Raw genomic sequence first — 24,355 nt, forward strand, 5'->3', positions numbered from 1 at the left:
GCCTGTGTTTTTCAGCACATAATATTGAAGAATTTCACGCAGTGTACAAAGAGGACACTCAGTCTCTGTGTGCCGTGAGATCATAGATGACTCAATTGTGAACATCAGAATACCTTTAATTGCATAATGAAAGCATTTAGCAGTTTGGCTTTAGTGTATATAAAGATTCTTTTTAAAACCTGTCAACTACACTCATTCTCATGACTGCAAAATAAACAAATTCATAGATAATGATGTTATTTCCCCATTTTTTCCTTAGATACCTAATAATAAAAATCTTTTTTTGTGACTTCATTTGTGAAGAATGTATGGGTAACTGTTGTCTCTGATCTAAATTTTAAAACACATATTCTGATTACTTGGACTGCATTTAAGGAATATAGCTAAAGTTAGATATATATCTTTATCTTTAAAAAATTAGCGCTTTTGTTTTCAATCGATTACTGTAATGCCCTCCTTACAGGACTACCTAAGAAAGACATCAATCAGTTACAGCTAGTGCAGAATGCAGCAGCAAGAATCTTAACTAGATAAAGAAAATCTGAGCACATCTTGCCATTCTTCGCGTCATTATATTGGGTCCAACGGGTTGGAAAATGGATGGATGGATTATATTGGTTTCCTTTGTCACCTACTAATTGTTTTAAAAGCCTTAAATAATCTTGCCCTGTCCTATATTTTTGAATTTTTGTACTTCACGCTCAGAACGTGTACATTACGTGTTCATTTGACGTGTCTTCTGAGTATGTCTTCGGAAGTTAATGCAATGCTTGCTTGAGTTGCAGTACCAGGATAAACTCGGGAGTTGGGGGCGGGCACAGTGTGTTCAAGTCAGACTGTGACGTCAAGAGTTTCTGTTTGCTATCAACATGCAACAGCAAGCTGCTTTGTCAGTCTTTTTTTTTTTTTCCACCTTCACAACAGTGGTGTGTTGGCTCTGAGGTTAGGGATCTGCACTGGCAATTGGAAGGTTGGGTCGAAGCCCATACAGTGACTACGGGGCTCTTGAGCAAATCCCTTAACCTGCAATTGCTCCATCCTGGGTATGACGTTAAACAGCATCCAGCCCTGTAAGCAGGTCCTACAATTTGCAGGAAAAACTTGCGGGTTGATGGCAGGATTGGCACTTCAGCCACTGTAAAAAAAGCTCACACTGTTCCAGTAGTGTGGTGCTTAGGTGTCAAACAGCAATTGTCACACAATCTATAATATTCCAGCTGTGTGTACATTTAGAATCCTCAGATTTATACTTAATATCATGCTGATATATGTTAAAATATGCATGAGGTGTGATCAAAAAATGTGGTGAATGTTTTACAAAAGAAACATTTATTGCAATAAAAGATTTAGAACTACTAGTCACCCTCAGAATACTCTCCTCCACTTCAAATCCACTTATTCCAAGGCTCCTGCCACTTTGCGAAGCAGTTCTGCAATTTTTCTTTTAAGAGTGTCTTTAGTTGGGCTGTCATGGCTTCCTGGCTGTTCTCAGTGGATTGAAATTGTTTGCCTTTCATGTTCATTTTCAATTTAGGGAACAGCCAGAAGTCACACAGTGCCAGATCCGGTGAATAAGGTGGATGCAGACACAGCGTAATGTTTTTATTTGACAGAAATTGTCGTACTAGAAGGGATGTGTGAGAAGGAGTGTTGTCATGATGAAGAATGAAACGTTTCTATATTTTACTTGTTTATTGTTGAAGTACATGCTGATCTTTTCTCGTCTTCAACCGAGTCAGATCCATTACGAAATCGATCAAAGCACTTGTAAACAGTCTTAACTGTTGGTGCAGTGTCACCATAAACTGATTTTACCATCTGATGGGTTTCCTGAACTTTTTGCAATTTGAAACAAAATTTCATGTTAATGTGTTGGTCGATATCCATTATTAACAATAAACTTGAAACTTTGGCTCACAAACAACTACTGTTAGTATCAAACAAGATGAAACTTGTCACAAACTAGGCTCTAGGATGGACATGGCAGAACCTGCATTGAATTGTTTTGTGTTGCTCGTGGATGGTGCTCTGCATCAACATTCACTGTACTTTTTGATCACACCTTGTATATTACATTTTACAGATAAATCTTTAACTTTTTTTAAATAATTAACCCTGTTAACAATTACACGTGTGGGTGGCATGGTGGTGGATCAGTAGCGCTGCTACCTCTCTGTAGGGAGTCACATACTTGGTGTTCCCTGTCTGGAGTTTCATGTTTTTCCTGGTGGGTTTCCACAGTGTGCTCCAGTTTCCTTCCAAGGTCATGCAGGTTTAGGGATTTGGTGATGCTAAAATGACGCTAGTCTATGTGTATGCTTGTATTCACCTTGCAATGAGCTGATGCCACATCCAGGGATTGTTTCTGCCTCACACCCAATGCTTGCTGGAATTGGCACGTCCCTAGATTGATGGAAGTAATCATTATACAGGGAGTGCAGAATTATTAGGCAAGTTGTATTTTTGAGGATTAATTTTAATATGGAACAAACACAGTGCTATCAGTCAATCCAAAATGTTAATAAACCTGAAACCTGAATGTTTCACAATGGAAATGTGAGTGTGAACATCATCAGGGGAATACATAATGTGCGCACAATTATTAGGCAACTATTAGTGTGCAGATTTATTATGCAACTAAAGGAAAAATGAAAATTTTCCCATCTCACTTGTTTATTTTTATCTGTTATAGTGAGAATAATAAACAAACACCTCAAAATTTACAAATAAACATCTCTGACATTTCAAAAAGAAATCAATCAATCAATGACCAATATAGCCACCCTTCTTTCCAATAACAGTCATAAGCCTTTCCATTCATGGAGTCTGTCAGTTTCTTGATCTGTTGACGATCAGCTTTTTGTGGAGCAGTGACTACAGCCTCCCAGACACTCTTCAGAGAGGTGTATTGTTTTTCTCCCCCGTAAATCTAGCGTTTAAGAAGTGCCCACAAGTTCTCGATAGGGTTTAGGTCAGATGAGGAAGGGGGGCCATGTCATTATTCCTTCATCTTTAAGGCCTTTACTGGCTGGCCACGCAGTGGAGAACTTCGATGCAAGTGATGGAGCATTGGCCTGCATAAAAATCATGGTCTTTTTCCTGTATCACTGTTTGAAGAAAGTGTCTTGAAAAACTGGCAGTAGGTTTGGGAGTTGATTTTGAGTTAATCTTCAATGCAAAAAGGTCCAACTAGCTCATCTTTAAAAATACCAGCTCATACCAGTACCCCACCTCCACGTTGGAGTGGAGCTCTGTGCCCATTACTGATCCACAGGTCCATCCATCTGGTCCATCAAGAGTCACTCTCATCTCATCGGTCCATAAAACCTTTGAAAAAAATCTGTCTTCAGATATTTCTTGGCCCAGTTTTGACGTTTCAACTTATGTTTCTTGTTCAGTGGTGGTTGGGTTTCAGCCCTCCTTACCTTGGTCATGTCTTTGAGCACTGAACACCTTGTACTTCTGGGCACTCCAGGTAGGTTGCAGCTCTGGAATATGAAAGTACTGGAGGATAATGGGTTCCTGGTAGCTTCACGTTTGATTCTTCTCAAATCTTTGGCAGCTAATTTGCGTCTTTTGTTCTCAACACGTTTCTTGCGACCCTGTTGACTATTTGCAACAAAATGTTTGATGGTTCTGTGATCACACACCAATATCTTAGCAATTCCAAAAGTGCTGCATCCCTCTGAAAGACTTTTTACAATTTTGACTTTTCAGAGTCAGTTAAATCTCTTTTTTGGCCCATTTTGCCTGAGGAAAACTAGCTGCCTAATAATTCTGCACACCTTGATATAGGGTGTTGATCTCCTTAGCCCACACCCTCCCTCATTACACAAATACACATCACCTGACGTGCTTAAATCCAATAAGCATTCAAGTTAATACAGCTTGGAGTTGGAATATACATATTAAAAATGATGATATGGTCAAAATACTCACTTGCCTAATAATTGTGCACACAGTGTACATCTGTCCTTTTCAGATATAGTGTGGCATGGTGTCTTGGGAATTTAATGGATGTTTCAGTCAATTCACAACCCAGCGAAGCTGAACGTTGTTTTCTCACTGTGTTATCTTGTACTGTCACCTGGTTTCCAGATTTACATAAAGTATGCTCAATTATTAACAGTACACCGCTTGCGTAATGTCCACAGGTTCATGCGTCATGTTGTATTAATTATAAACCTGGTCTTGCACACCAAGACCTCAAATCTTCAAATGAAGGGGTGCTTATAATTCCAAGAGTTAACCTGAAAAGAAGTGGCGAGGCAACTTTTTGCTGTAAGGCACCTAAAATTTGAAATACTTAACCGATAGAAATTCACCAGCCCAATACAGTAGAACAATTAAAAAAAAAATTGCTAAAAATCCATTATTTTAAAATGTCTTTTTCATAGCTACATTTTAGTTGTACAGTACACTCCCAAAATTCGGGGGGTTACGTTCCTAGAGCACCCACGAATTGTGAAAACTGTGAATGTGGTTAAAAAAAAAGCCTATTTTTATAGTTTAAACCCTAAATATGCCCCCAAAACACTTTAATTTCAAACTCGGCTTAATACTTTACCTAAATAAAAGAATGTAAAGGTAAACCTGTATATTGTACTGCTGTCTCCCACAGTGTTAGAATGTAAAATACCGATGTTACAGCTGTATGTACTGTAATGCATGCAAGTGCGTTTTCATTGCCAGAAGCTTTAGAAAGTGCAGGGTGTTTTGGCGGCATCTTGGGGTTTTAACCCTTAAACTGCCACATACTTGGGGGTTAATGCATCCCTGGACACCAAATACTTTTTTTGCTGCACTTTAAGTAAACGTCACAATTAACAAAGAAAATTTTAATGGAACATATTTTTTCTTCATGCAAAGAGTATCACAATTACTGCAACACTGATCTTTTACACACTGCTAATGAACTGTAACAACTATTTAAAAAAACTATTGGAACAATATGTACAAGGTGCAACTGATGCCATGGATGAAATTCAGTAAATCACCGAGCTAACTGTGCTTGAACTGGCTGCACCCAAGCACACAGAGGTAAACACTGATGCTTGCAGGCTAGTCTAGTGCAACGGCTCAATCCCAGGGACAGCGAGGCTGTAGTGCTGCAGGGTGTCACCTTCGGTCACAGAATTGCACAGAAACACAGGAGCTTGTAGAGACAGGAACTTTATTCAAACACTTCAAACAAATATGTCTCTTTTAGAAATTAAACAAGCTCAGTATGCAGTTAGTTCTCGATTAAAGAATAGACAAACATCATAGGGGAGCACAATGGGAGCGGGACCCCAATAGCAGCAGAGGATGTCTGGGGGAGGAGAAAGAAACAAAGCAATCAGCCAAAAAGGACAGGTGCTGTTGCGCGAGAAGCATATCACACGGCAGAGCAGCCACAAGTAAGCCCAGCAAGTAAGGGAGTAATGTGAGGGTAGTCTATCAGCATTTTTAAGAGGGGTTTTTTGAGGAGCGTTCGTGTCTTCTAGGGGTGCGTTTAGCCCCCCTGCTCACAAGGGGCTGGCAGTGGTCATGAGCAGGCTGCTCAACGAATGTACAGCACTGACTGATCAGCTCCTGCATGCTCGCAAATGGCACTGGGAAACGATTATAGCTGGTTATGGAGGTTTGAGGGTTAAGAGGAACAAAACGGAAAACACAAGAACACTTAGCTGGAGATGCATCACAATCAATCAGCAGCAAGGAGAAATGAATGATGCTGTTGCAGTCCGGTGCTGCTAAGATACACACCGTCGAGAAGACAGTAATTTATTTATTTTTATGGTGGAGATTCCAGGGACACACCAGCCTTGGCCCGACCCGCATGCACTCACAAACAGAAACAAAAGCAAAGCAAACCGGTAATCAAACAGCAAATAAAGAATGTAATGAAAACAATGATACCACCCCTGTCCTCCTTACAGCGATTACACATTAAATACAACCAAGCACAAACAAAACACACAGTAAATCATGAAAAATGTTCATGAAAAACAGCAACGGATGAAATGTAATGATGAAAATAGATAGTCCAGAGATCCGCACGTTGAATGGGAATGTAAAGATAATCCTACCGCTAGTTCCTGAAATGGTTAAGACGGGTGGACGGGTTCAGGAGTGCTCCTTTCTTTGCAGGATGGCCATGAATCCACTTACAGTCCTCATGTGCACAGGCAGACGGCAGACAATCCAGACACCAACCACGAAACGATCCAGGACAAAGCGAATAAGTACAGGTAACCCAACAGAAGGTAGACAGACAGGAACTTAAAACACAAATTACAAAAACTTTTTTTTTTGCTTTTGGTCACCGGCCCCCTTTTTAAAAGCCACGCTAACATCCTTTGACCTCAACAGCCCCAGCACCCTCAGCAGAAGACCAATCAGAGCCAATGCAGGGACTGCTGGGAGTTGCAGTTTCAAATTCTGTTGTCTGCTTTCACCAATCCAAGCCGCAGTTTTCTCTACAGTTGCTTCCTATTCTCTCTACAGTACAGTATTGCCACGAAAAAAGCTATAAAAATTGCAGAGGATATTTGCGGTTTCCGCTAACAATTATTAGATAGGTTCTAAGGAAAAATCCATAATTCCGCGAACTCCGAACCGCGACTTTTCGGGGGTCTACTGTATCCCTAGTCAATATAGGCATTGAATTATTATTTTTCACTGGGTTCTGCAGTTCCATACTAATCTGTTCTCTTTGCTGTCTTTTCTGGTTCTTGTGTGGTGGCGATCTGTGCCACCACCACCTGATTAGGTACCATGATGCCCTCTGTGTTTATGGATTGAGTGGCAGGTATCCCAGAGGTCCACATGACCACCATCATCTTCAAGCCTCAAAACCATAAGAACTGATCTAGAACATCTGTGTTAGGTAGAATGCCCAGTGGGTGCAGAGCGGTCTTTTGCCCTTGGAAACCTTGTTTTTCTTTGTTACATACTGTATAATATTATTGCCTAATCTTGTTTACTAATGTTTTATATTAACTTCTATTTATTTCATTTTATAAAGCACTTTGAGCTGAATTGTTTCTATGAAAATGTGCTATATAAATAAATGTTATCTCCTATTTTTTTCTTAACTGCTCATACATTTGTCATGCATTTCCATGATTTATGCCTTTTTGTGTGTGTGTGGCTGGGTTTTGGGTCTTGCTTGCCTTCTTTTTCAGTTGAAATAACTCCCGCCCGTCTATGCCTTCCATATTTTATCCTTGTGTACCGTTATCTATTATAGAAATTCTATGTGTTATAAGCCTTCCACTCTTATAATGTGCATGTGACAAATTATTAATAGATAAATTGCACCTAGAGTATGCTTATAATTTAAAAACACAACCTTTTCAAACGCTCATTTTTCCCTCTGTACCTTTGTTTGTAATGCTTTGTATTTCAGTCCATGAAAGTACTACTCACAACGTTGATTGTATAATCTTCAACCTTCAAAAATCTTGGTCACAAATATAGTATGGCATAATAAAAACATTAATTAGAATGCATAATTTGCTTATAGCACTTTATTGGCATTTATTTCATTTTTGAATGAATTCTCAATTTTGTCACTAATACTGAGCAACGTCCCTAAAATGGTTAATGCTCAAACAACTACCAACTTGTTGCACTGACTCTGTTTGTGAAAGTCAATATTAACTGCATCAGGCTACAAATGAGAACCAACCCCAAATGACAGTTGAATCTAATTTAACTTTGATTTGTACAATTTTAAAAATATAATTTGTTGCAATGCCTAAAATGTATTACTTGTACCTTTAAAATGTATGCATTTAAAACATATACTTGAAAACAGTTTTATCTTTGAATAACGGGGTTAGACAATTAAGTTTATTAAGTGCAGCTTAATCTCCATCAGACAACCAAGTAATCACTTAAAATTTAATTTATATAAACTTCCGTTTCAAAGAAAATAGCGGTTTGTTATATACGAGGGATGTTCAAAAGGTTTCCGCACTTTTTTAACTATTTATTAAGAATTTCAAAAACAAATTAAATCACTTTTCTACATAGTCACCTTCCTTTCCGACGCAATTTTCCCAGTGTCGTACCAACTTTTTAATACCATCAGCAAAAAATATTTTTGGTAGCCACTGATGCATCACTGCTTTCACATCAGGGTTCTTTCCTCATTCCTTGTGGCTGTAGCTGGACATCTGGAGCACTCTGCATCCATCACATTAGTACGGCCATTTTTGAACATTTCAATCCATTCAAAGTCAACTTTTACAAGAGAGAACTTTATCTCCATACCGAGCACACATGCAGAGATAAATTTGTGCTCCTGGCACACTTTCTGTCCACAAAAAGCGTATTACAGAACGCTGTTCCTCTTTGGTGCAATTTATAAGTTTTGCAGCCATCTTCACCACAAGGTGACAATTCTTATACTAAACTGCAGGGGCAACCGGCTTGCCAGCCAGAACTAGTCACATGACACTCTCAGACACAACCAAATACTACTCCTCCCGCCTTCACCATTTCCAATGAAAATATAAAAGTGCGGAAGCGTTTTGATCGACCCTTGTATATTTGTACTGGGTTTTTATCTGTGCATTCAAAATGATCATGTATCAAGTATTACCCATTAATGTCTGGAAAAATGAATTTCTTCAGTAGAAACTTCTTATGGTTAATATATTCTTCTTACCTGATGATTAATATTTGGTTTAGCAGAGTGAACAACATCTTAACCTTTTATTATTCATTATGAGTTTTAATAATTTTACCGTATGTGTTAGGGAGTAAATACTCCCCTTGATGTCTGGTTGTAACAGGTGCTTCTAAATTCTTTTACTTTTAAAGGTTTTAGTGTCTTTAGCTTAATCTTCTACTGAGGCAAAAATAAATGTTTTAGGGAAAAAAACTGCAGTGAAATATTCACTTTGTGCCTCACTTTCCTCTTCCATACAGGGAGCTCTTGTGAGTGCCTTGGCAGATGACAGCATTCACCTCTGGAACCTGCGGCAAAAGCGACCTGCCATTCTTCATTCGCTTAAGTTCAACAGGGAGAGGTAAGGCATTATTATTTCCATTCAAACGAAATTATTTGCTTTACTGTATTCATTCAGATTTAGATTGAATAGAGTGAGTACATTGTTGAATGGTCAAAATTTCATGTCGTAAAGCAGAAGCATATTTTTTTAAGCATTCACATACAAAATGGAATCCTGTTCTTCTCACTATTGTCTCAAGCAGAACCATGAAATTCAAATGCATTTTAACCTGCGATTTTCGATTTATAAAAACTTGGCTAATTTACTACTGCTACATTTTATCTCCTAAGAATGCAATAAGTAGTAATTTGATTTAATAACAAGGATAGCTAATATAGCCTCCGTTCCACCACTCTGAATTGGTTTAAGCAGGTTTAAGAATAGAATGTTATTTTACTGTACAGTATAACAAATATTGATAGAGTAGATTATTTTTTTTGTCATTTTGTATTGTTTTAGTACTTTTTTAAACCTCAGGTGTCTTGAACATTGGTTCATTGAGTGAGTTATCTCTAGTGTTATAATAATAATTATAAGGAACACAACATCTGACTATAAACCATTTTTATCTGAAAATATATACACCAATTTAAGAGGTTATCATTTCCATATAAGCACATTCATGATGTTGGTATCAGTTCAAGAATTCGGTAACTAATTTCTGTCAGATAATTTCCTGCAACCTGTCATTTCAATATGGTTGTGAGGTAGAAAAACAATCACAAGTCAAGATGGAGAGTAGTGAAATTGTGGAAAGCTAATTTCTTTTAAGATGTTCTCATACGCACTCTGGACCATATTAAAGCAGTCTTTGGACTATATGACGACATTGGAAGCTCAGAAGAATTTACTTATGAACAAGAATATCAAACTTGGGTCAGTACTGTGAGGAAGCAACACAATGCAAACTCCGAACAAATAACAAAGTACATTTCTTTTGCAATTGTGTATTTCTGCTTCTATGTCCACAGATCAGAGACTGAGAAGCTGATATGAGCAAGACATAACATTGTATTGTTAGATTTCTAAATCAACATTACAGCTTCAGTATAGAAACAGTGAATGAACAAAACATTTTTTTTAAATTAGAAATACATTATTGTTACTGTTTTGCTCCATACTACGTAGTTTTGTCTGTTACAGTTTATTATCATGTGTAATACAAGGAAATTGTTACTTGTATGTCTCCTCAGAATAGTGACAGTAATGCACAATGACACACAAAAGCATGCATTCGTAAAATGAAACATTTATACACAATTTTATATTATATACTGTGTATATATTTTATGGTTGTATTTATGTTATTGTCAAAATTAAAGTGTTAACTCGCTCAATTAATTTCAATGATATAATCTATTTTTTCTTTAATCATAACTAAAACACATGTATTGTTTGATCTAAACCAATGGGCTTTAAACAATGAAGTTCACATTATTTAAAAAAAGTCCAATTTTAAAGATTGTCTTTAAATTGTCTACTTTTTAAATAAATTTATAGGTAACTAAAGTGGTCTTTAATTGTTAAATAAAAGTTACCTATATTACAAGAGCATTGGTCCTGTACCTTTGCAGTATACTAACAGCTGCCATGGGGTTAACCAATAAAAGGGGGGTTATAAAAAAAGGTGGGACTTAAAAGAACCATTGGATACACAGTGACTTAACTCATGTCTCAACGCTCATCTGCGCTTCAGTTCCATTATTCAGTGTCATGGTGATAATTCTGTGTGACTCCACTCCTGTCCCTCATGCCTCCCTTTTCCTCTTGCATGTCCATTGCCCAAACCAAATCATAGTCTTCCAGTGCTAAAATTGGCTCAGAGAGAGCAGCTACTTTTTTTTCTACACCTATTTCAACCAGTCTATACCAGGATGGAGAATGCTAGGAAATCATGCCCCAAAACCTATAGATTTTTGTGAAAGAATGTGTCTCAAGCAAGTGCTGTCTTTATCACCCCATACACCTGCACACGCAGTCTGCACAGTATGTCTGTCTCTCTCCCTGAGTTTCAGTTCTCCTTCATCCCAAGGTTTTTATTTTTGGTGAAATTGTTTTTTTACCATCATTTTTATAACAGTTTTTAAAATTGGAAGACTAAAGCAGAAGAATCGCTTAATTTTCTTCTTTTTTTTCTCAAGTTCATATGTAACTTGAGTTAATTTTTTACTTCTTTGGGTCTGAATTCTGAATTTAACTTTTAAATGTTTACAAATTAAGAATATAGAAATTTTAGGCTTTATGGATTTAACCCCTTATCAAACCATGCTACCGTTCTTACATTAAAAATGTTATGTCATGTCATTTTCTAACCTTGTTTAATGCAGACCAGGGTCACGGGGGATAAAAGCTAGCACAGGGAGCAAGGCAGGAATAAACCCTGGCCAGTATGTTTGAACTAGTCTGCTCACCACCGCTGCTGTGCACACTCATTTATCGCCCTCCAAAATACAATAAGAACTTTTTAGATGAATTTGCAGCTTTCCTGGCTGATATTACCTGCTGATATGATCGCTTCCTTTGTTTGGGTGATTTTAATATCCATGTCTGCTGTCCCGTTAATCCTCTAGCAAAAGACTTTCTGGACATTATTGACTCCTTTGGTCTCTCTCAACTACTGAACGGACCAACACATGGACAGGTTCACACACCGGTCCTGGTTCTTTCTCGCGGTCTCAGAATCAGTGACTTGGACATTCTGCCTCCCAGCTTTTCTGATCACTCGCCTGTTCTGTTTAATCTGGATTTGGTCTCTGTTGAGCATGGTAAATCCACCACCACCCGTCCCTCCCGTGTCATTCCCCCCTCTGCTGCTGAAGATTTTGCAGCTGCTTTTTCACCAATCTCCACATCATGTGAATCCACGGATGCTGATGTTTTATTGCAAACTTTCCACACTTCCTGCTGTTCTGTGATGGATGTCGTAGCCCCACTCAAACGGAGACAATCCAAAGTCAAGCATGACCCATGGCTAAACGAACAAACTCGCTCCATCAGGCAAAACTGTAGGCGGCTAGAACGTAAATGGAGGAAAGATGGTCTCACTGTTACCTTCGACTGCATGAGAGACGCGTGGTCCCAATACCAGAGATCAGTCAGAGGTGCAAGGAACCGTTTTTTCGCTGACATCATCTCAAAAAACTCTGGCAATCAACGTGTCTTATACAAAACACTAAATGCTGTCCTCTCTCCAGCCGTAACTGTTTTCTCTTCTGCCTCCACTGCTCTTTGTAATCAGATTCTCACGTTTTTTCTGGATAAGGTCACGAACATTAGATCCCAGATCTCCATTTCTTCTTCTGGCTCTATTGATTTAGCCGCTCCTGCGCACGGTTCCCTCACCAGCTTTGAACCCATTTCGCTCCCCCATCTGGAAAAAATCGTCGCCTCAATGAAGCCTTCGGGCTCTACGGACGATGTGGTGCCGTCCAGACTGCTGAAAGATGTGTTTCCTGTGATTCGATATGATGTCCTAAAGATCATAACTAGTAGTCTATCCTCGGCTATAGTTCCTCGTGCTTTCAAACACGCAGTTGTACATCCAATTGTGAAAAAACCTGATCTTGACCCTGCCGTTCTTTCCAATCTTCGTCCAATCTCCAAACTACCTTTCTTGTCAAAATACTAGAAAAGTAGTTTATGAGCAATTAACTCATCACCTACAGGACCATCAGGTAATGGATCTTTTTCAGTCAGGCTTTAGGCCCCAACACAGCACAGAAACGCGCATTTACGTGTCCTAAATGACGTCCTTTTGGCATTGGACTCAGGACTCCACGTGGTTATGGTTCTTCTCGACTTATCTGCTGCTTTCGACACAATCGACCACGACATCATGATCTCCTGACTCGAATCCTGGGCTGGTGTATCTGGCTTAGCCCTCGACTGGTTCAGGTCATATTTCTGCAACAGGACTCTCAGAGTCATGCTAGACGATTTTCATCTGAATCAGTCCCACTCCCATGTGGGTCCCCAGGGTTCCATTTTAGGGCCACTACTTTTTCAATCTACATCCTGCCTTTAGGTGCAATTTTTAGAAAACATGCAATTTCATATCACCTATATGCTGGCGACTGCCAAATTTATTTCTCCCTCAAGCCAACTGACTCCACCAAACCTCTCCTCGACTGCCTATCTGACATTAAGGACTGGCTGGCTGTAAACTTCCTTCACCTGAACGATTCAAAAACCGAGGTCATTGTATTTAGTCCCGACTGCAAACAGGCTCCACCCCTTGGCATCGTTTCTCTTCCCATTCCAGTAACTTCGTCTGTCTCCAATCTTGGAATCAAAATGGATACATTCCTGAAAATGGATGCTTAAGTCAACAGCACAGTAAAATCCTGCTTTTTCCATCTAAGGCGAATCCCCAAACTCAAGCCTATTCTGTCTAACCACCTCCTGGAATCAGTAATCCATGCATTCATTACATCCTGGCTTGACTACTCTAATTCCTGCCTTTTGGTATCAGTAAAGCCACTCTTTCTAGACTCCAACTGGCTCAAAATGCGGCTGCAAGGCTTCTAACTGGAAGTAGCAGAATCCAACACATTTCACCGATTTTAAAAACCCTACACTGGCTGCCGGTTAGATTCAGAATCGATTTTAAGATTCTCCTAACCTATAAGGCATTAAACGGTCTAGCCCCCGCCTATTTGAGTGTCTTGCTCCATTGTCACAATCCCCCTCGTGTTCTTAGATCCGCAGATCAGCTGCTCCTAACCGTTCCCAAGGCACGTTTTAAAGCTCGTGGTGAAAGGGCTTTCTCCGTCTGTGCACCCAGGCTCTGGAACTCCCTGCCCTTAGTGGTTAGGCAAGCTGCTTCAGTCGCCACATTCAAATCTCGCCTAAAAACGCACTTCTTCACATTGGCTTTTAATTCTTAATCTGTTTCATTTTCCACTTGCCTTTTTCTATTTTCTCTATTTTATTTGGTCTCCTGACCTGTTTTTAGTATCTCTGTTTTAATTCTCTCTTAATGTTTGTTTTTAATATTTTGCTTTTAGTCCTGCTTGTTGTAACTGTACAGCGCTTTGGTCAGTTGTAATTCTGTGTTTTTAAGCGCTCAACAAATAAATATGGTATGGTATGGTATAGGGTGCCGGTACATGGCAGGGTGAACACACAAAACACACACAAGGGGCAATTTAGCATACACAAATCACCTGACATGCATGTCTTATAAGTAGGTGGAAACCACAGGGAGGAAAAGATGCACACAGCCATTCAAAAGAAATATATGTAGTCAATTGTTTAAATTCCCAAATGAAATATTAGGATGAAGTCTGAGAGAATTCTTTTGTAAGAGTTCAATACTTAAACATCTTAAGACTGAAAAAACGTATGGGTACTTCAGATGTTTCATTTCCTAGAGGTGCTACCCTGAGAATAAAGGTGGAAAACTCCTAGCCTAGAGAGATCACGTGAATGTTGATCACATACTATATGAGCCAGTAATCTACTAATATCCAAATGCAGACAGTATGATTACTGTAAGCAGTAACTGAGATACAAGATCATGCTGCACTTCATCGCATTAACTTTATACAGTATGGGGGGCTTGACCAGAAGGTACAGTATTTTGGTGGGCCTTGATTTAAAGTTTTTGAACCCATGGCTAATTCTATTAATGATAGCTCAAAGGACAAAATTTATGATGGTTGGTTTGAATTCAAAACTTTCCCAGAGGGTTCAAAGGACAAAATTGTCAATACTTGTGAGCTTTGTGCGACATACTTTAAATGTCACAGAAGTACAGTTTTCTTTGTTTTTTCACTTAAGAGCAAAATATGAATTATGCTGTTTTTTAAAACTTAGAAAAAATGTTAGGCAGAAAAATATGTGGCAGACTATAATCTATGAATGTACAACTTGACATATGTCCCTGAATGAAAAATCTAAAGCAATTAACTGTTGCTATTTATTATAAAATGGATCACATCAGACTGCAGCAGTCTAAATATAGTTAATGATATAGGGCTGAGAGGCATCATTTAACAAGGTCTGACAATTCATACATATTTCCTTAACATGGGACAATCGTGTCCCATATCAAGGATAAAAATGTACAGTATTTGTTGTTGTGATTTACTATGTCCAGCTGCAGAACTATTACACTGTGTGCACAATTATTAGGCAAGTGAGTATTTTGACCATATCATCATTTTTAATACGTATATTCCAACTCCAAGCTGTATTAACTTGAATGCTTATTGGATTTAAGCACGTCAGGTGATGTGTATTTGTGTAATGAGGGAGGGTGTGGCCTAAGGAGATCAACACCCTATATCAAGGTGTGCAGAATTATTAGGCAGCTAGTTTTCCTCAGGCAAAATGGGCCAAAAAAGAGATTTAACTGACTCTGAAAAGTCAAAAATTGTAAAAAGTCTTTCAGAGGGATGCAGCACTTTTGGAATTGCTAAGATATTGGTGTGTGATCACAGAACCATCAAACATTTTGTTGCAAATAGTCAACAGGGTCGCAAGAAACGTGTTGAGAACAAAAGACGCAAATTAGCTGCCAAAGATTTGAGAAGAATCAAACGTGAAGCTACCAGGAACCCATTATCCTCCAGTACTTTCATATTCCAGAGCTGCAACCTACCTGGAGTGCCCAGAAGTACAAGGTGTTCAGTGCTCAAAGACATGGCCAAGGTAAGGAGGGCTGAAACCCAACCACCACTGAACAAGAAACATAAGTTGAAACGTCAAAACTGGGCCAAGAAATATCTGAAGACAGATTTTTTTCAAAGGTTTTATGGACCGATGAGATGAGAGTGACTCTTGATGGACCAGATGGATGGACCTGTGGATCAGTAATGGGCACAGAGCTGGTATGAGCTGGTATTTTTAAAGATGAGCTAGTTGGACCTTTTTGCATTGAAGATGAACACAAAATCAACTCCCAAACCTACTGCCAGTTTTTCAAAGACACTTTCTTCAAACAGTGATACAGGAAAAAAACCATGATTTTTATGCAGGCCAATGCTCCATCACTTGCATCGAAGTTCTCACTGCGTGGCCAGCCAGTAAAGGCCTTAAAGATGAAGGAATAATGACATGGCCCCCCTTCCTCATCTGACCTAAACCCTATCGAGAACTTGTGGGCACTTCTTAAACACTAGATTTACGGGGGAGAAAAACAATACACCTCTCTGAAGAGTGTCTGGGAGGCTGTAGTCACTGCTCCACAAAAAGCTGATCGTCAACAGATCAAGAAACTGACAGACTCCATGAATGGAAAGGCTTATGACTGTTATTGGAAAGAAGGGTGGCTATATTGGTCATTGATTGATTGATTTCTTTTTTTTGAAATGTCAGAGATGTTTATTTGTAAATTTTGAGGTGTTTGTTTATTATTCTCACTATAACAGATAAAAATAAACAAGTGAGATGGGAAAATTTTCATTTTTCTTTTAGTTGCATAATAAATCTGCACACTAATAGTTGCCTAATAATTGTGCGCACATATGTATTCCCCTGATGATGTTCACACTCACATTTCCGTTGTGAAACATTCAGGTTTCAGGTTTATTAACATTTTGGATTGACTGATAGCACTGTGTTTGTTCCATATTAAAATGAATCCTCCAAAATACAACTTGCCTAATAATTCTGCACTCCCTGTAAGTAGTTTTATAAAAATATATCAAGACTTATTTTGAAAGTGAGGAAAAACTAAATACTCTAAATAATAAAAGAATTCAAGTGTAGTGCAACTTCTGAACAGACAGAGAGGACGCAGGCGTTGTTTGTTCGCCGCTTCTCTGCCTCTGATTTAGTGGTGTTTGTTGGTATTACTGAGTTAGTGTTTGTCTTAAAATTGCTTTAAATCCGCGGCTGTGTTTCGGTGTTCGACAGGCTGGTTAACCTTACTACCTTGCCACACAAACGGTTTGGGCCAAGACGGCAAATATCAGCTGGATAGCCACTGCTGGAGCTGTGAAATGACGTCTGGGAGCATTTTAAAATACTCTATCTCTCAGCTGCTGAGCTTCAATCGGTGGCTACCTCCGCCTTGTCTTCGAACCATTGAAAAGCTCGGACTTCTACGTCGGCCTCGCTACATCCATAGAAGTTCCCGCAGAAAGTTTTTCTACCGCCAGCGTGATGCCGCTTCGATTCCCTCCGTCTGGTCGTCGGCTGTACATCGCGCACCAGCGGTACGTCATCTGAGCACTGGCGCATCTGGACTATGTAGCAGCTACCCGCCCTTCCTTCCTCTGAGAGCCTCTAGTGCTGGGCGAAATGGAAATCACGGAGTGGATTACAGTGTCTTGAGGAGTTTAAAGAGACTCGCATCTAAAGAACTGCCCTCCGCTACAATGGAACTATTTAATACTCAATCTCTCACTAATAAATCCCTCCTTATTTGTGATCATATTCTGGACAAAAAGCTGGATTTTATGTGCCTGGTTGAAACTTGGCACAAACCTGATGATTATTCAGTGCTTAATGAAGCCTGTCCCCAGGGATATTGTTACCTGGAGAAAGCCCGTGGCTCTGGGCGGGGAGGAGGTTTGGCTGTTATCCATCGAGCTGATCTGCAACTTTCTCCTCTTCCACTACCTGATTTTTCCTCCATGGAATGCTTAGCCTTTAAATGCAAACCCCCCCTTTCAATGACAGTGCTGCTTATATATCGCCCTCCCAAATCACACTCCTCATTTCTTCCGGAAATTCAAGATTTGCTTACATCACTTTGTTCATTGTCAGCTAACATTGTCATTGTTGGTGATGTTAATATTCATGTGGACAATCCTTCTTGCCATCTCTCAACAGAATTTCTGAATGTGCTCGATTGTTTAGGTCTCCAGCAGCATGTAAAGGCCCCAACACACACCAGGGGGCACACGCTAGATCTTGTCATCACTGACTCAGCTCTTTTGAAAAGCTTAGAAGTCTATGATCTGGGTGTGTCTGACCACAAGGTGGTCTCTATGGCCTTCACATTTTTACTGCCTGTCACAAGACCTAAACGCCAAATATCTTTCCGGAATTGGAAACAAATTGACTTAACCTCTATGGCTGCAGACCTCAAACAAATTCCCTGTCCAACGGTTACAACGGTGGATGAGCTAGTTGATCATTATAATACATCATTGAGCAGTTTGTTTGACCTCCATGCCCCTATCAGGACACGTGAAGTCATGTTTGTACGCTCTGCTCCCTGGTATACACCAGAGCTACGCCAAATCAAGAGGGCAGGACGTGCTTTGGAGCGCAACTATAGGAAGACTGGACTCACTGTCCATAAGCTTGCATTTCGTGACCATCAAAAGGCCTATTCCAAGTCCCTAAAAGATGCGAAAGGCCAATTTTATTCAAATCAGATAAATAAAAATATAGGAAACTCAAAGCAGTTGTTTGCTACAATGAATCAACTTATGGAACCACAGCAGCCATCTTTCTCAACGCCAGTTACTAAGGAGCATTGTAACAGCTTTATTGACTTCTTTAGATCAAAATCTATAACATTCGCTCCTTAATGCCTGGACCACATGTTCGCCTATGCCTGCTTCAAATCCATCAGCTGGGAATGTGTCATCTTTCACACATTTCACGGAGGTTTCCAGCAGCTACATTGGTGGAATTGTGCAAGGAATGAAACCATCATCCTGCACATTGGATCCTATTCCGACAGTTCTGCTTAAGTCATTTATCCCCATTGTCAGTCCAACTATTACAAAGTTAGTCAATCTCTCGCTACAAACAGGCCATATGCCACCATCTCTCAAAGCAGCTGTCATTCGCCCACTGCTGAAGAAGTCCTCATTAGATCCTGAGGTTCTTGCAAACTACAGGCCCATCTCAAACCTGACGTTTTGTCAAAGATTATAGAAAAGACAGTTGCCCTTCAACTCCAGAGTCATCTTACATGTAATAACCTGTTTGAAAAGTTCCAGTCAGGCTTTCGTTCAACCCACAGCACGGAAACAGCACTGCTCAGGGTGACAAATGATTTACTGATGGCAGCTGATGCAGGCTCACCATCCCTGCTTATTCTTCTGGACTTGTCAGCGCCTTCGATACAGTTGATCATTCCATCCTCCTGGATCGTCTTCATCACACAGCTGGACTCTCGGGAACTGCATTACGGTGGTTCCAGTCCTACCTGTCTGGCAGGACTGAACAGGTCTCGTTGGGAGATTGCTCCTCCAGATTGTCAACTGTTTTATGTGGGTCCCGAGGGGTCAGTTCTTGGTCCTATTCTTTTCACTATTTATATGTTACCTCTTGGGCATGTCATTGCCAAACACGGACTGTCTTTTCATTGTTATGCGACGACACGCAGCTTTACATTAAAACTGCCCCAAACCCTTCAGAGGCCATATTACATCTTACTACATGCCTGGAGGAGATAAAGGCTTGGATGAACACCAATTTTCTACAGCTGAATAGCAATAAAACTGAGGGACTCCTTGTTGGCACCCCCCACCAGATTCGTTCTTTTCCAATACTCCAGTTCACTTTTGACAGCCAGGTCATTACTCTTTCTTCTGCAGTTACTAATCTGGGGTTCGGTTTGATCCACAGTTGACCTTCAGTGACCATATAAAACATGTGTGTAAGGCATCGTTTTACCATTTACGAAAAATTTCCAAACTTCGCCCCCTATTAACCATCCCAGATGCAGAGAAACTTGTCCATGCCTTTATCTCCTCAAGGCTGGACTACTGCAATGGACTTTTTGCGGGAATTCATACCAAGGACATACAAAAGCTTCAATATATCCAAAATAGTGCTGCAAGAATCCTACTAAGAGTAAGGAAATTTGAACATATTACTCCCATCCTCAAATCACTTCATTGGCTCCCTGTTTCCTTCCGGATTGAGTACAAAATTCTTCTACTGACCCACAGATGTATCTACGGCCAGGCACCTTCTTACCTTCAGGATTTGATTCACTTAAAAACTTCCAATCGGATCCTCAGATCATCTGGCAGCATGCAGCTTCATACTCCCCTTACTAAGCTCCGTACTATGGGGGTCGAGCTTTTGCTCTGCTGCACTACAGCTCTGGAATCAGCTCCCTGTTGAACTGAGAAATACACAAAACCTGGACATTTTTAAAGCAAATTTGAAGACTTTTTTATTTAGGAAAGCATATAATTGCTGTGATTGTTGATTTAATCTAGTCTTTTAAACTTTAAAATTTTGTGGTTATTGCTTTTGTTGTAGCACTTTGAGATCTTATCAATGAAAAGTGCGTTACAAATAAAATCTATTATTATTATTATTATTATTATAATCTTAAGTGAAAGTGTTGCCATGTGTGAACAGTATACTTTCATGTACAATCAATATGGAACACATCACAACTCTCTAGTGCCATGATAATTAAATCCATAACTTTATTTTATTTAATAGAAAACATAGATCAACTTACAATGCTTGATACAATCTTCCTCTGTGTGCATTCCACCCATGCAGCCACTCTCCTGGTTCCCGAATTCAAAAGATAAACCGTAATACAATACAAAAAATATATTGTACTTCCAACCTCACAAACAAGAGCAAACCAGCATCTTTTCAACTCCAATCATGTTTCCAATCTGCAGTAAACTGTGATTAAGTCACCTTGATTAGAGATTTTACTCTTTAAAGACATAGATATGGGCATCCTAAGACAAAGTTCTGGTTATATTTTTTTCCATATTATTAAAGGTCCTACATAATCTGATAATCATACTTTATATGTATGGGAATAATTCTGCTCAGTTATAGATATTTCAAAAGGTGAGAAACAGCAGAAATTTAAAATGTTTTTCCAGTATCATTTATTACAGAGTAAACTGTAACTTGTTGATTGTTTTCACCTGTCCTTTGCCAATAGTGGTTCCACTGTGTAGGTGAAATGGAAAATTTGTGGATGGTAATGTGCAGCATATTTCATTCATATGTCATCTCTGCTGCATTTAGAACTATTTATATTGCTGGAATAAAAAATAAAAAAAAAACATATTGTTTTGAACATTTTTTCTAACTTTGACTAACTTTGAATAGACAAGATCATTGTAGAGCTGTCACGTTTATTTTTAAATTTCAGTTATATTTAAAAGTGTTTTAAAATGTGAATATTTGAAACTGTTGATAATTAGGGAGACATACAAGAAAATTGCAATTCACATAATGGCTTCAGTTTGATGTGCTACACAGGAAGAGAGGGGTGTGAAATGGCTACATCACACATGAAGATATCTTACTTAGTCATGTATCCATTCTAGTTGCAGTTTTTTCTAAGATCTAAAGACTGGAACATGCAATGTAACTTCCAGTATCTATTTTATATAAGCAGGAGTATGGTGGGTCTTTATTCCTTATTTGGAAAAAGTGAATGCACCAAGTTTTTATGCTGTAATGGTCAGTGAATGGTTCATTATTAATAATAATAATAATATTAAAATAAAAAAATCATTTTATGTAAAATGTATCTGTTTTGGTAGAAAGTATGAACTAGACAAAAGACATTGAGCAAAATGTAGTCTTGTTGTGCCAGATGTATACTATTTGTGTCTGGAGACAACTTTGAATGTGTTTTGCTTAATACTTGGTGGGAACAATTAAACGGCTCAATGAATGTCACATTTGTAAACCAATCCAATGCCTCATGAAGTTGGCACTCAAAGTGCTATATAAATGCAAAGAATTATTAATTATTATTATAAAGTGGGGAAAACTGCAAAGAGCAGTGGATATCCTGAAATCTGGTCTGACAGAGAGTAAGCTTCTGATTAGAATAAACCATCTAAAGTTTCTTAAAAAGACCCCAGTTAAACATAAAATATGTGTTGCATGTTGAGAGAGTACATTGCACATGTTAACAATAAACATAAGTTGTTGCAAACTAAAAGCTTTTGTGCAACATCAGATTACACATTGGCATTCAGACATCAATGGCTATTGAGAAAGTGAACAAATTAACAAATCTGCCTAACACCAACAGTAAAAGCACTGACGAGGCTACACAATATCTTGCTTCTGACTGCATGTCTTACCGAAAAACTGAAAAAAATGTTAAGGGAAGTCAACATTACTGTATAACTGAAATTACAAACATGCCATGCCAGAATATAGCTGCAGCATTTTATTTTGTAGTATGTATATAGACCACAATGTTTATCTAAACTCTATTTGCTGTTGTTATGCCATATAGTGGAACAACAAGCAAAATGGGAGAAAGATATTGTAGCAGACAGAAGCACTATTTAAATGCGAGGAGTAGTGCTGGGCGGTATACGGGTTCATACCGAAAACCGTTTTTTATTTTTGTTATGATACGGATTTTTCTTATACCGCAACACCGGTTTAAATTGCCTAAATGACATTCAGAACGTGGCGCAGCGGGAAACTGTTCAAGGGGTGACCTTTTTCCACTGCTACACCGCTAATCACATACAATGGAGTACATGCATTAGTGGAAGTGTTGCGCCTGGCCTGTTTTTCACTGCTACACCGCTAAATAGGCATGCAACGGAGTACATGCAGTAGTATATGTATTGCGGGATGAAAATGGACAGAGAACATTCCGAAACTGAAGCTGTAGCTGACGATAAAGTTGAACATGATGACACAGAAGAACTTTTGCAGAAAAAAGGAGTCACGTCCGTTGCCTGGAGATACTTGGATGTGGACCATTATGCTCAAATGTGTAAATACTGTTTCTATACTACTGGATAATACTGCAAGCTAAGTTGTACTTGTTTTATTGTTTTTCAATACAGTGTAATGTACCTGGGTACTGTGTATAGTGTGACGACATGTTGACTTTATTCTCGACATTTCCACTTTAATCTTGACGCTTATGATGAGAATAGGACCGACATGTTGATTTTATTCTCGACATTTCTACTTTATTCTCGCCGTTTATGTCAAGATTAAAGTTGAACATTGTAAACTAAACTTCATCGTAAAATGAATATTTACTAGATTTTCTCAAACCCCGTCATCTATACTAATAAAAGGAAAAGCACTCACTCACTCACTCACTCAAAACCCACCCACCCACTCACTCACTCACTCAAAACCCACCAACTCACCCACTCACCCACCCACTCACTTAAACCCACTCACTCACTCATTCACTCATCCACTCACTCACTCACTGACTCATCACTAATTCTCCAACTTCCCGTGTAGGTGGAAGGCTGAAATTTGGCAGGCTTATTCCTTACAGCTTACTTACAAAAGTTAGGCAGGTTTCATTTCGAAATTCTACGTGTAACGGTCATAACTGGAACCTACTTTCGACCATATATATACGGCCATAGCCTGCAGCTCGCTCGCCGTGTGAGGCAGAGTTGCGTTCCGCATCATCACACCTCCCACATAATTGAGTGCCTGCCCATATAAGGTAAATATTAGCGGGTGAAGGACTGTGCTTATGTAAACGAAGATGAGATGGTCTAGTGTTTGGCACAAACTCAGCTAAAGTGCGAGAGAAACTTTTAAGTGCCGGGTCTTAGCTAACATTAAATAAAGCCATGGACATCTCAAGTTCACACAAGAGAGCGGCTCATGTGAACTGATTGTGAACACAGTACGTAGAGAACAAGGAAGAGCTCCAAAGAGCGCTGAACAAAAAACGCATTACACAACTGAGAAGGCAGCAAAAGAATATGAAGCAAGTGACGCATACAAGCATATTCATAAGTGCAGCTACTGCGGAAACAAAGCACGGTGTAAACCGTAAGTTTAAATTAAGTTTATAGACACGCTGCCGTTTGTCATGCCTAAGACGAATACGATATTCGCGAGATACAAGTTTAATGAGAAGACATGAGGTATAAACGAGACTTTTGATCACTTTGTAACTAAGTTAAAATTGCTGGTGAAGGACTGTGCTTATGCAAACGAAAATGAGATGGTCAGGGATAGAATACTGTTTGGCAAAAGGTGACAGAAACTTTTAAATGCCGGGTCTGAGCTAACATTAAATAATTGCTTGTGAAGGACTGTGCTTATGCAAATGAATAGAAAGCAAATGTTACGTTATTTTTAAAATGTTTCCTTTTCTTTTTCATAACTTCTTTAACACACTTCTTCTCCGCTGCGAAGCGCGGGTATTTTGCTAGTAAGTTATATAGCACATTAAATGCTTTGTGTTAAGTGTTCCCCTAGCCATGTTAAATCGGTACGTGCTTCTTAAACTGACTTCCTCTTGTACTGAGGAAGCGCCAGCAGCGATCGCCGCACAGAATACATTCACATGATGAAATGCATTAAAGCATGTATTAGTCATGTGGAGTCATGGCGGCGTCGAGGTTGTACTGCTGCCTCGCAGCAAGGGGGTCTCGGGTGTACCCTGCCTTGAATTTGCATGTTTTTCTGGTGGGTTTAATCGGCGTGCT

At 39.2% G+C, this 24,355-nt stretch overlaps 1 protein-coding gene across 11 annotated transcripts in view; it reads left to right on the plus strand.

Moving 5' to 3' along the window:
* The window catches only part of LOC120525337 (syntaxin-binding protein 5), a 637,028-nt gene that overhangs the window by 201,931 nt on the left and 410,742 nt on the right, over positions 1-24,355 (plus strand). For all 11 annotated transcript variants that reach the window (XM_039747537.1, XM_039747542.1, XM_039747540.1 and 8 more), the window contains exon 4: positions 8,923-9,023. In XM_039747537.1, the coding sequence (XP_039603471.1) occupies positions 8,923-9,023 (101 nt within the window). The remainder of the gene's footprint in view (positions 1-8,922; positions 9,024-24,355) is intronic.

Source organism: Polypterus senegalus, chromosome 3, assembly GCF_016835505.1.
Source record: "Polypterus senegalus isolate Bchr_013 chromosome 3, ASM1683550v1, whole genome shotgun sequence".
NCBI classification, from domain to species: domain Eukaryota; kingdom Metazoa; phylum Chordata; class Cladistia; order Polypteriformes; family Polypteridae; genus Polypterus; species Polypterus senegalus.